The sequence below is a fragment of the Cololabis saira genome, chromosome 21 (genome assembly GCF_033807715.1).
Source record: "Cololabis saira isolate AMF1-May2022 chromosome 21, fColSai1.1, whole genome shotgun sequence".
Taxonomy (NCBI): Eukaryota; Metazoa; Chordata; class Actinopteri; order Beloniformes; family Belonidae; genus Cololabis; species Cololabis saira.
The window spans coordinates 25,492,105-25,505,584 of NC_084607.1; the positions used below are offsets into that span (position 1 = coordinate 25,492,105).

The 13,480-nt window shown below is 41.4% G+C and overlaps 1 protein-coding gene across 1 annotated transcript in view; it reads right to left on the minus strand.

Annotated features, from left to right (window-relative positions):
- Nucleotides 1-12,981, minus strand: part of LOC133422398 (rho GDP-dissociation inhibitor 2-like) — a 31,519-nt gene extending 18,538 nt beyond the window's left edge. The window contains exon 1 of the mRNA XM_061712374.1: nt 12,358-12,981. Within this exon, the coding sequence (XP_061568358.1) occupies nt 12,358-12,430 (73 nt within the window). The 5' untranslated portion in view covers nt 12,431-12,981. The remainder of the gene's footprint in view (nt 1-12,357) is intronic.
- Nucleotides 12,982-13,480: the final 499 nt, after the last annotated feature.

Here is a 13,480-nt window from a genome sequence, read left to right on the forward strand (position 1 = left end):
TCTCCAACCCTGGTCCTCGAGGGCCGGTGTCCTGCATGTTTTAGATGTTTCCCTGCTTTAACACACCTGATTCTAATTAATCATCGTCATCAGCTTGTCATCCAGGGCTGCACAATTCTGTTAATGACACAGTCACTTGTATCATGGTGCAATGAAGCAGGGAAACATCTAAAACCTGCAGGGACACCGGCCCTCGAGGACCAGGATTGGTGACCCCTGGTCTACAGCCTCGGCTTTCTCTGTGAAGAACACGTTGGTGGGATTGAAAAGATTCCCAAAGTATTTCTTCCATCGCCAAACAATATCCATCATCAAGGTTAACAGCACCCGAAAGCCTGGTGAAGCATGGCTTGCCCTTTATCAAATCACCACCCTTTCATGATGATGGGGTCTACATGTCCAGAAGCTACGTGTCTGGGTAAAGTGCCACATTAGGCTCTTTCAAAGCAAAGTGGTTCTGCACGATGGGCCTGACTAAGTGCCATTCGGGATATTCGTATGGAGACAAATAAATCAACAGCTCAATGTCCCTTGCCTGGACTAAGGTCCCCGGGGTCCCTGGAGCCAGGCCTTTTGGAAGAGGCTTGTTGGCAAGTGCCTGGTGGCCAGGTCTTTACCCAAGTGGTCTGGCTGGATGGATTAGTTTACCACCTGGGTTGGGTGTCAAACATAATGGGCCCAGCTGAATGCGTGGACTTTGATGTGCTGACACCTGGGTTCTGAGACTAGCAATGCAATGTTACTTGTATCTCAAAGTCTTTTTGATAGTCAACAAAGTTACTTTAATAAATGCTTACAAGCAAAAAACAAAACAAAAGCATGCCCCTTTTAAATGCTTACATTTACTACAATACTAAAAGGGCAATATTAACCATAACTTTACTGATGCTTTTTTGCAGTCACCAGGAAAATGCAAAAAAGGAAATGGGAAAAGGTTTTTGCATTTCAGGGACTGAGCACTCAGGCAGCACAGGCAACATTGCTCAGACACATCACTCTATGTAGGCCAGCTCCAGCAATCTGGGTTTGATTTCATCAGGGATTTTGATTCAATACCGGATCTTGCAGACATAGGATAATGTGCTCCGCAAGCTAAAATTTCATTTTGGCATGTCTTCCTCATCCTCAGAAAGTGAATACTTGCAGATGGGAATAGTTATATAATTGGAGGGATTTGACCAAGTAAAACCACGTTTGGTAGTCACGACAACAGCTTCTACAAAACTGTCAGAGAGCTGAAAGAACAATAACTGGAACCAAAAGGGGGGGAAAAAGGTGTGACACTTGCTCCGAGAGTATGTACCGCGATTCATTACAGATTCCAGACACAAATTCATGAAGCACACCTCTGGACTTAATTATGCGGAGAACACAGAACACTCTCAAACTGTGTTTTGCATGATATGTTTACTGTGCTGTAACTGCCCTATGTAATATCCTCTGAATCTGTTTTACTGCTCATAATGAGATGACATGGTGTACATCACCTCGGAGCTGCGTGCAGAGGTAATTGGATGACACGGGGAGTGCACAAATCCACACAAACCAATGCACAAGTCTTATCATGATCTCCCCTGTGCATGTCTGTCTGAGACTTAGCAGCAAACCACCCAGTCTGGACCAAACACAACTGCTTTTGCCAATCACCATGGCAACCTGTTTCGACTCCCCTTGTGGTGACATCACCTTTGCTGTGGATCTCTCCCATGTGACCGGATACAAAGCTGGAGGAATACACCCTGTATCTCTTTGTTTATCCTGAATGGTATCTTCATGAGTTTTAACCATTTGCATTAAATCCTTTTCTTGTCTCTTGAATAAATAACAAACATACATTTATTTTTTTCCAAATAAAAAACAGACAAATACAGCTTATTTTGGTTTTTTTTACCTTCATTATTTCACCTAGAAAGATGTTTTTTCAATATTTTGTCCCCATTCAAGGTGAAATGGATCTGCTTTTTTGGGGCATTGGTTGTAATTTTGCTTGACTTTTAGCCATTGAATGTTTCTTCGTGGTCATTTTCTTTCTTGTCTTTTTGTATCTTTGTTTGGAAATTATTTCACTATCTGTCTTTTGCTTGTCATGTATATTTTGTCTTGTGATGTTTATATTGTTACTCTTTGTTGTCACTTTATGTTTCTTCATCTACATCTACAATTTAGATTTAGTTAGTTTCATGTCATTCTTTGTTGTATTTGAGTCCTGAGATTAAAACCCAGAGTCTCGTCATGCCCTTGGGCCTGTAACTGTGGACGTGCTCCATAATCTGGAAATTTGCACGGAAAGACAGATTATGCAGTTTGTTAATACCCGCACACACTAGCCGGCCCCCGAGCAAGAATTACATATGATTCAAATATAAAACCATGTTGCATGTCAGATGTGGACATTACGTGCCTTCATAAACAACTCGCCAGACTGTATTTACATATCAAACTCTGCAGTCCACCCCCGCACAAGCCTGTCGGTGCACTCATTTACACAAACTGTGTGTTTCAAACCAGTAAAGATGCTTTTAAAACCAGTTTCTTTTGGACATCTGAGAGCTCCTCTTTGAAGTCCAGGCTGCTGACCTGTCACACTAACTGAATCAGTTACCTTTCATCTCTCCAAGTCTTTCATTATTGATGACTCTTAAAACTGAAGGGCACGAGAGTAAGAACCCATTTAAACACAGCGCCAGGTAATCAGGCTCAGAATAATACTGTTGAATAAAAGGTAAATACAATACTGTCATTATAAAAAATAAACTCTCCTTATAGGAAAATTAGAAGTCGTCTATTATTTTAAGATGTTAGTCTTATTTAAAAAGCAGGACTGGACTGATTTTTTTCTTTTACTGTAACAGAAATTTAAGTAAGTAAGTAAGCTTTATTTGTACAGCGTCCTTCACAGACACAGAGTGCTTCACAGTTACAACAAAAACAAAACACAGTTACAGTGAAAGATACATACAAATTTAAGTTTAAAAGGCCAAGACAACACATTTTACAGAAGAAAGGTTAACAAACTCATCAAGAAAGGATACAGCTGCCGCATCAAACACTGACATGTAGAGCTAAAGCTGTCCATATTGTGTGAGTGCGTGCGTGCGTGCGTGTGTGAGCGCATGCATGTGTGTGTGTGTGTGTGTGTGTGTGTGTGTGTGTGTGTGTGTATCTCCAACTGCTTCAGCCCCCATCTGTGATGTCACATTAAGTGGATTTTGTTTTGATGTTCACAAAACCGCCTCATTAGCCCTGTCACATCCCCAAACATCTTCCGTCTCATCGCACAGACTCGTACATGGCCAGAAAAACAACTACGGTAAAATCATCACATGGATGTTAATAAACCGAATTTATTGGTTTACTTTAAGAGAAAAAGACCCAATAGCTAAAGTCTTGGCGGTAAAACTTATAGTGAAACCGCTCTGAATTAATTTATCTTCCTTGTTTAACTTAAATAAACAAGGATGCCTGATTTGTCTCTTAAACTATTTGTTTTACTAACCTGAACCCAAATTGCAACCCCTACTTTAATCTGAAGTGAGACTTCACTGGAGGGACGTAATTACAACCTGTAAGACGCGGACTTAGTCTGAATCTGCAGGCGTTTACAGCTAAACCAACACATTTAGAGAAAATCAACACAGCAGTCTGTTCAGCGCAGAAAGGAGGGCTTCAGGGGAAGTTGGAAACAGAGGAATCCTCATATGAGACGTGAAAAACACACACGCTGACATGGGGACCAGACACAGATCTGAACACTTGTGATGAAGTTGTTTTGCTGGTTGCAAGAAGTGAGTGGCACACTGGTGGTAAATATGAAGCTAGAACCAGCAAACAGCCTGCTGCTGGCTCGTGGTACCAAAGTCCACATGACAACACAGGCCTGTTTTTGTCCCTTTTCTCTTAAACCAGCTCCACTTACAGCTGTGTTCATAGCAGCAACTCCAACAGACTTCCATCTCCTCTTCCAAGGGAGGCGCCTCGCGGCAGTTTTGTGCTACTACTAACTTTCAAGGTGTAACAAATGCAGGATAATCAGAAGCAGGGTGGAGACAGAGACAGGGGCCCTGGATAATTATACTTTGATATATCTTTCTGATGCCACAAGGTGGATTTCCATTGGACCTCCTCGCACGATTCTGAAACAATGCCAAAGGTACCGCTGCAGAGGGCCCGGTGTTTTTAGATTTGGAAGAAGATGGACGAAAACATCTTTAGTTTTGGACTAATTGTTGTGACTGCTGTTACTGCTGTTGCAAAAATAGTCAACAGAAGACAAAGGCAGCAGTTGATCAGTCAAACGATTATTCAAAAGCAATTTTATGTAATGCAGTGATGCATAATGATTAAGTAATGTTATAGCATAACTACGTCACATAAATGAGGCCAAAAACAGCTGGAAACCACATTTTGATGACTTTAAATTGACCGACTACGTCACATCCAGACGAGACGAGCAGATGAAACTGGACTATCGACATGTCTGAACGTGTAAAAAGCTTTTTGCCATTTTTATTTTTTGTTTCCATTACAGGTTTGTCTTTGCAATATTTAGGTTTTCCATGATTCTAATGGTAATGGAAATGCGACGACAGTTTTCTCCAAATCTGAACGGCTGACTGAGGGTTTCTACTAACAAAGTGATGGGATTGTGCTACTGTATGTGAAGGCTTTTCAGTTGGTACTTCCTCTGCTCCAGCTTTTCCCTCTAGGAGTTATCACAGCAAGTCATTCTCTTCCATCTGACCCTGTCCTCTGGAGCGATCATCGTCTGTTTCGAGCAAACTGTTTTAGTTTAGTTTTGTATCATACTGTCTTGGAAGAAATGTGTGTTTGCTTGTGAGGGCGCAAGAAACACTCCCCACTTTGAGCTGGATTGCTTTTACGGCCAACCCAAGCAGCGATGCTTGCGTTCAATCTTTATCACTGCAGTTCCTCCAGTTGATGACTTTCATACTCCCGATCCGATTCTAGCTTGAGTATTTCTGCACTTGTCGTTGTTAAAACTTAAGTAATCTCTCAACCTTTTGCTTTTGGTGCAACCGTGTTACTGGCAGAGAGAATGGTGCGCTGTTAAAGATAAATACATACAAAGAGATGCAGCTTCATCTTGTGCTAAGACATGGAAAAGGGGTGACTCTGGCTTTAGATGTCAGACACGTATGACTGACTTGTCTAAAGGTGATCAAAAACGTCCATGTTTATAATTGCTCATGAAGAGGGTGCTACACATTACACTCCCTGAGAATACACCAAACTAAGGAGGTGTACGTCTGTCACACCTCACATATTGTGATGGCAGTGTGCCAGAAGCTGTTTTACTTCTTACTCTTGAATACAGCCAATTTTTTTTTGAGTAGTTAGTCATTTTATTCTCTTTTGGTTGCCTGGCAACAGCTTAAAACCAGGATTACTTGTGCATATTACTTATTTTACAATGTATGGATTATATGACCACAGTGTAACTTGTTACAAGCGTACTTTCTTCTTTCTTTCTTTCTTCTTTTTTTAATTTTAGGTCCAAACCTGAGGCTGTGTCAAATATGTCTTCAGTTAAACTGACTAGCTGCAGGCTGTAATGTTTAACAGAGTGCGTATTCTCATCTAACTGCCAACAAGAGACAGAGCGTCAAAGAGGGTTGAGTTTTTGGTTTTACGTGTTCTTTTTTGTGTTCTTTTCTAAAAACCAAGGCAGCTTTGAAAGGCAGTAGAAACTGGATTTGAATCACTGTTTTCATATTGGAGGAATATCAAATGAAAAAGGAAAGTCAGATCTTATTGTCAGTTAAGTGGAGCCTCCCCCCCTTTCAACCCCACAGTCCTGCTTCTGTTTTCATAATAGCATCCTGTCTGCCTCTGTTCCCCTTAACCCAGATAACTATTTACTGTGTCACAAAACCACTTCTTTCCCTCCATGTGCCGCCTGCTTCTGTGTATGCGTGTGTGTTTGTGGCATGAGCATGGATTTGCTGTTTTTTAATAGTCCTTTGAGGCTCCCTGTCACTGGTTTGCTCTAATACAATAACGAGGCCTCTGAGACACTGAAACATATGCACACTTGCATCCAAAAGGACATGGCAGCAGAAGATAAAAAAGGGGCCTCTGCAAAGCCATTACCAGCTTTTACAACAGCAAAAAAAAAAAAAAGAAAAAGAAAAGGCAGTACAGGAATTGTGAACACAACAGCATTTTCAGGAGATCGTGTGCATGAGCAGGGCTTGTTGTCACCAGAGCGGTTTCTTTTCCCACCACAACAAGACTACAAGTCGTCTTTCACCTGCATGATATCAGAGAAAAGCTGCTCACATGGCAACACTGCAGACATAACACTTCATCATTGCTTAACATGATGTCACAAATCACTGGACTGCAGCTCCCATTTTGTCTTGCTTATAGAAGATAAATATGATGAAAAACAAATCCCACCAACTGTGTGGGAGACAAACTGTAGTAACAACAAATATCAGCACATTCATGATGACTGACGTCCTACTTTAAACATACAGATGCTGGGGCCCACAATGAGGCCTACAATATTTGCTATTCAGTAGGGTTAATGTTGGAGGGAAGTTTGAATGAATGCACCAAACTGTCTTAGTTATGCATAACATTTTTTTTTAAAGTTTTTCGACAATGCCAGAAAACATTCTGTTTTTAGACCATGTGATTTAAGTACCTGTGAATGTGAAATGGGAAAAATGTGCTCACGACGAGGTGAATGTGAAGAATTAAATTGATGTCAACAGTGTATCGTAATGACGATTTTTGTACAAAAGTTGGATCTAAGAAAGGACTTTGAGAAGCTAACAAGCAGATGATCTCAAGTTTGTCAACAAAGCTGTGAGAAAACTATGAAAATGTATGAAAATGATATTCTGTAAAGAAAGATTGGAAAGCATTGGCACATTTGTTCTTCTATAGTTTATGATAGCATGGAATGATTCCGGGAATCGGGAACAATATCAGTAGATTAAGGGTGATCGCCAGCCCCCCCCCGAGCTGAATCAAGAACCGTCTTTCATCACCAGCAGGTTTAAACAAAAAGATCACGTACAAAGATACATCAACAAACAGTAATTTAACTTTATTGTGGAAAAAACTGATGCCTTATACTAACCAGAGGTTGACACTTTGGGCTCGGAGGTATCTGGGATGGACCTAAACACTGTTTAAACATGTAATGTTGTCAGACAAATCAGTGTTTCAGATCTCTTTCATTTTTTTTGAAGAAGCGGGGTCCGTATGTCTGACTAAAAGACAAAAAGCACTAGCTTGTTACTTGTCCAAAAGTCGTGATGGTTCTATCAGTGCCCTTGGCTGACGACATTTAAACTCCTGCAGTGGTAGCATTAATGCAACAACAAACATCAGAATCTCTCTCCATCTTTAAATACCAGATCAAAACTCCCTTATTCAGACAGGCGTGCTCTCTGGTTTTAAATGTTTTGATGGCAGTGCCTAATGAATAAAAATAAAATGTATTATTAAAAAAAAGTAAAACATAGCAACCAAACACCGTTAAGTAATGTTGACAACCTGGATTTCATAAAGTATTGCACTGGGCAGGAGACTAATTGTGGAGTCCTTAACGACATTATAACTACACCACCACAGCCTCCAGCCATTTTCTGCCATCAAAATTGCTAACCACACCTTTCAGGGCAGTTTCATTAAAATGCAACTCCCTTTTATTTATTCATTTTATTCTGGAGTGGTGCAGAGGTCTTATAAATGCACGTATTAACTATGCAACATCAAAGATCAAGGGGTTAAATCTGCTAAATGTAGAAATTAAACCTCAGGAGTGGCGATGACCCGGCAAGCCAGGTGATACCCACTTTGTACTGCTAAAAGTGATAAAAAGAGGACGTTATGTTGGCTGAGTATTCTAGTAACATCTCCATCATGGGGAGACCAACGCTCATATGGACTAAAATAATAAACAGTTTGACAGATTTGATAAATCAGAGACTGGCTGGAGGAAAAATCTGGCAGTAGCTGATGGTCACCCATCAGTCGTCTACTGTTTATGTGTGAATCAAAGATGCTCACCAACGTGCCACTGAGACATTTTTGAGTGTTGACTGAGATCTTCGCATGCCAAACATCTGGAGTCATCGGACATCCACTGAAGCGAGGAGCAGACACGAGACTTTTAGTGAAACAAATCTGACCATACAGAGATTTGAGGAACTACTTTTTCATTACATAGGATTTTTAACTCACACCGTCCTCCTGCTCACTAGGGATGGGCGATATTTTACCGTTCACGATATACCGTCAAAAAAATTCCCCACGGTAAGAATTTGTCATCTCAAGGTAAAAACGATAAATTCCCGTTGATGACGTTTTTGTGTAAAGCTGATTTATGGTTCTGCGTTACGTACGTGAAGGAAGGAAGGAAGGAAGGAAGGAAGGAAGGAAGGAAGGAAGGAAGGAAGGAAGGAAGGAAGGAAGGAAGGAAGGAAGGAAGGAAGGAAGGAAGGAATGAGCCAGAAAGAAAGAAAGAAATGAGCCAGAAAGAAAGAAAGAAAGAAAGGAGCCAGAAAGAAAGAAAGAAAGAAAGAAAGAAAGAAAGAAAGGAGCCAGAAAGAAAGAAAGAAATGAGCCAGAAAGAAAGAAAGAAAGAAAGAAAGAAAGAAAGAAAGAAAGAAAGGAGCCAGAAAGAAAGAAAGAAAGAAAGAAAGAAAGAAAGAAAGGAGCCAGAAAGAAAGAAAGAAAGAAAGGAGCCAGAAAGAAAGAAAGAAAGAAAGAAAGGAGCCAGAAAGAAAGAAAGAAAGAAAGGAGCCAGAAAGAAAGAAAGAAAGAAAGAAAGAAAGAAAGAAAGAAAGAAAGAAAGAAAGAAAGAAAGAAAGAAAGAAAGAAAGAAATGAGCCAGAAAGAAAGAAAGAAAGAAAGAAAGAAAGAAAGAAAGAAAGAAAGAAAGAAAGAAAGAAAGAAAGAAAGAAAGAAAGAAAGAAAGAAAGAAAGAAAGAAAGAAGGAAAAATTCCCATTGATGACGTTTTTGTGTAACAAACATGGCGGATCTGAGAGCGAGATAGATTTATAGTTACAAAGGTGGAGTTGAATTGGTATTTTTTTTTATCGTCATTTTTATCGTTATCGGGATAAATGCCAGAAATTATCGTGATACATTTTTTAGTCCATACCGCTCATCCCTACTGCTCACACGTGCTAATCCATTTTCTACTCATGTTTGTCGTGTTTTATTTCTTTTCTAAACAAATCATGGTACAAACAGCCTCACTTCCTTCCCTCATTTTAAAATAAGAAACTCATGTCTTTCACATGGTTATGGTTCGTTTTCTGCGTGTGTTGGAAACAGCGTTGGCCACCTCGAATACTCTGGCTTCAAAGGTGAACTGAGAAGATGACGTCATTCTTTTATACACATATAAAAAAGTCAACATATTGTGATCTCATTGTTTAGAAAAGACCCGTGCTGACACACGTGAAAATGTCCTCAGCTGCTCTGTGAGCTTTGATGAGACCGCCGGTTGTCTAATTGACTGACTCGATTGGTCTCGTATGTGTCTGCTCACCCGTACGAGCTCATTCATCTCGACCGTGAGACAAAAAGGGAGGAGGCTTGATGGGAGAAGCAGATGCACTGCCGCTTCTTAAACACTCTCATCTGACAAGCTGACAGTGTGATGGTGCGGTCGTGAGTAGTGGAAGTGAGAAGGTAAAGAGAGAAGCAGGCGAGGCAGGAGAGAGTACTGAGAGTCGATCACGGGAGAAAAGGTATTGAAGAAAGAAAGAGGGGTCTGAGAGCATACTGCAGGCTCTGTGCAGGAAATGAAAAAAGGAGAGAGAATGAGGAGGCAGGGAAGGATGGGGATGGTGTAGGTTATGAAATATAAGGAAAATAAGAACAGACAACGGTAAAAAGATTTCACTTGGCATGTTTCCGGGCCTGCTGCTCACAGTGTGAGCCGGCGTTTGTTGACTGACAGCTCATGAGAAGCATTAAGCTACTCGTGCCTCACCCTCTTTTTCTCCCTACACTGCACAACACGCACACTTTGTAAAATATGTTGAGCTGCTCATGTTTCTTTGGTAAGTTTACTCACAGAAAAATAACCTTTGTGTACTTGTTTTATTGTTACTGCATATTTTTCTTTCTCGTGATACTACAAATCCCATCTTTTATTCCTTCATTCCCTTATATTTCTCTTTTTTTCCAGAATGTGCTCCCATCTTTCCATTTGTGTTACTGTTATTCATTTGCTTTTAGTCCAAAGCCCCTCCTTCCTGGCTTCATCATTTTGCTTCTTATTCATGTAATTTATCTTCTACTAATGTCTCCGTCTCTGTTCCAATCAAAATCTACAGCTTTTTTTTTTAAATCGCTGCCAAGCCAAGTATTCTCAATCTGATTTGATGTGTCATATCTACAACTAATAAATAGTATAATAAAATGAAATAAAAGCATGTTTGGGTCTTCATCCCTGTGAAATGCCTCTCAGAGGACCCACCACACTGGTACAGTGTGTGCTACGAGCTGGGATGTGATAATGCCGGCATTAATGAGGCTCAAGTACAAGGATTGGAGCGCAGGATAACAATGCACAAAAGCAAAATCCAATTTCCAAACGCCTCTGCAACGAGGATTAATTTTAATTTGGAAATCACATTTAAATCCTTATGTAAAGACTGTACTTTTCTCTGTTTGAAAAAAAGGAAAAGGAGCTGAACTTCATACTTTCTAATTTCAAGATGGAAAGTTTGTGCTAAACCCTTCACTCTTGGAATTTGAAAACTTCAACCTCAGCTTATTATCAAAGAATATAACAACGGGTTTTCTTTAAAAGGGTTGTTCATAATTGTAAATATAATCCTGAAGAAACACCAAAAAGTCAAATTTCAAGCAGACTAAATAATGCAAAAGAAGAATTCCATGAATGGTGATATCTCTTATATTAAGTTAAAAAAAAAAGCTCAAATAGAAATCAAAGGATATCTGAAGAAAGTCAGTCAGTTTAGATCTTTGACTGGTTTCCACTGTGTTGGTCGGACTGTTCCCTCCTCTGCTGCACAGCAGCACCACATCGTACCCGTGTGATACAGTCTCTCGCCAATAAGACCTCTCAGTTAAAACAAGACAACAGTGGAAACTGTTTTCGAGGAAGAAGTTGAGCTTGTTTGAGTAGAGACTTCAGGAGGATGCTACTTGTGTTTATGTTAAGAGATGACCATTCGTCAAATATTCACCCGACAGCCGTGCTTCTAGCTGCTCTTCAAACGTGCTGCATCACAGGTTTTGATACCCCAACATGCAGAAGATGATACTCTTACAGTTCAAAACTTTTGATGATGAACACAAATGATTGATTACTGTAATGAGCCAAAACCATACTTTACTTCTCAGTGAAAATCTACCAAAATCACTCTGGATTTATTTGCTGACATTTTAGCTGAAAAAAAGGAAGGTGTTTTTTCTTCAATAAACTTCAATAAAACTGGAGGAGAAACAAGCTGAAAGATGCCACACTGTTGATAAATGTGATTATTCATTCCACTCTTTGAGATCCCATCTGTACTTACAGGGCCCTCCTCTTTAATTCTTTGGGCTCTTCAAATTACATCAGTCATTCTGCACCCCCCCCCCCCCCTCCCCACTTTTGCTTTAAAAAAAAACTCGGCATAAGTCACACTTCTGAACACACATCTGTGTGAAGGGAAACCCCACCGTATTCACCCCATCTGTTACTCCTCATCAGCACTGCAGTAAGCACACACAGAGTCACAGCTGCCTTGTGTTGTATGTTCGATGATGTCACAGACACAGAAGGGAAAGAAAAATACAGCTGGATGTGAGAACAGGCGTTTGTGTCATCATTTGACTTCTGCCTCCGTTCTGTGTGATCTTGCCCACACAAATACACACGCGTACACCTCGTCTCAGCTGGCAACAGGCACTGCTGATAATCATACCCTTTTAAGTGAACAAAAATGTGATTACAAAGGACGGCAGCAGGCGTGCATGAGCACACACACACAAACACACACTCAGAAGAGGCGATCAATAGCTTTTGATCACCTTTGGCTTGTCTTGGCAGCGCTTCATGCTAGACATAAAACTGTCCACACCCGCAAGGATAGAGACACGGTACATCCACACACACACACACACACACACACACACACACACACACACACACACACACACACACACACACACACACACACACACACACACACACACACACACACACACACACACACACACACACACACACACACACACACACAATCAGGTTAGTTAATGAAGGCTTGAAATTAAAAGTTGCAAAAACTGCCAATTTAGCAGCAGCAGAATAAGTTTACTAACACACACGCGCTCTCCTTCATTGCCTCACCTCTGTAGCACATGGTTAGCCAGAGCAGCTCCAGCACTTGACCCCCAAACTCACACACGTCCAAGCCCAGCATAGTTCCTCTCTGTAGGCCTGCACTCCGGGAGACGGCTGCCTGGCGAAGAACCAGAGAACTGAGGGACCTCCACAGGTAGCACCCAAGTAGCAGAGACAGGAGGGATTAAAAAGAAGAGCATCCACAAAAGTCTTTGATCAGAGAGGAGGGAGGTCAGGCGAGCATCCCAAAGGGAATTTAAAAAAAAAAAATGTAGTTGGAGAAACTGAAGAGGAGGAGAAAAAGGGAAAAAGAGCAGCGGCAAAGCAGGGAGGGTATCCTTGGGTGTGGGTGTGGATGTGATGCGTGAGCTAGGGAGAAGCAGCAGACATGAGAATCAGCTGGTTTTCAGCACTACTTCCTCTTCTCTCGCTCAAACTGGGATTCAGCAACAGAAAGAAAAAAAAACAGAGAAAACTAAAGGCTGAAATGGCTTCAGCGCTATTTTTCTTTTTGTGTGTGTCATGCAGCAGAGATGCTGTGAGCTGACTGTGGAAGGCAGGTGCTGGTTTAGCCGGCAGAGAGCTGTCTGCAGCTGTGTGAGTGTGAGTGTGTGTGAGTGCGAGTGTGTGTGAGTGTGTGTGTGTGTGTGTGTGCGGCGCTCAGACGCTGCCCATCGATTTGCAGACAAGCAGCAAACCCCTCCCCTCCTGCATCCCTCCCTCTCCTCCTCATGTCATCAGCCCAGTGACTGCAATGAGCTCATCCTTTCCCCCCCTCCTCCCTCCTTCCCTCTCTCTCTCTCTTCTCTCTTCCTCGCATCCCCTCCTTTCTTTCTCCACACCTCATTCCTTCTCTTGTAATCCTCCAACTCTGTCATGCTTTTATGCACGCTTCTCATTTGTCCTTACTTTTCTAAAATGCTGCGTTATGCCCGCTCTCTCCCTCCAGTCGTCACTGAAAACTCTGTTCTTACTTTCCCTCTTCCACCTCCGGGTCTTTATCCTCCGCTCTATCTCACCGTCTTTGTGACCACACCCCGCCAGCGCATGCTTCAATCATGACTCTTGTGGTTTTTTTCTTCCTTTATCCTATTCTTTATTCCACTCTCCTTTTTGCCCCCTTCTCTTT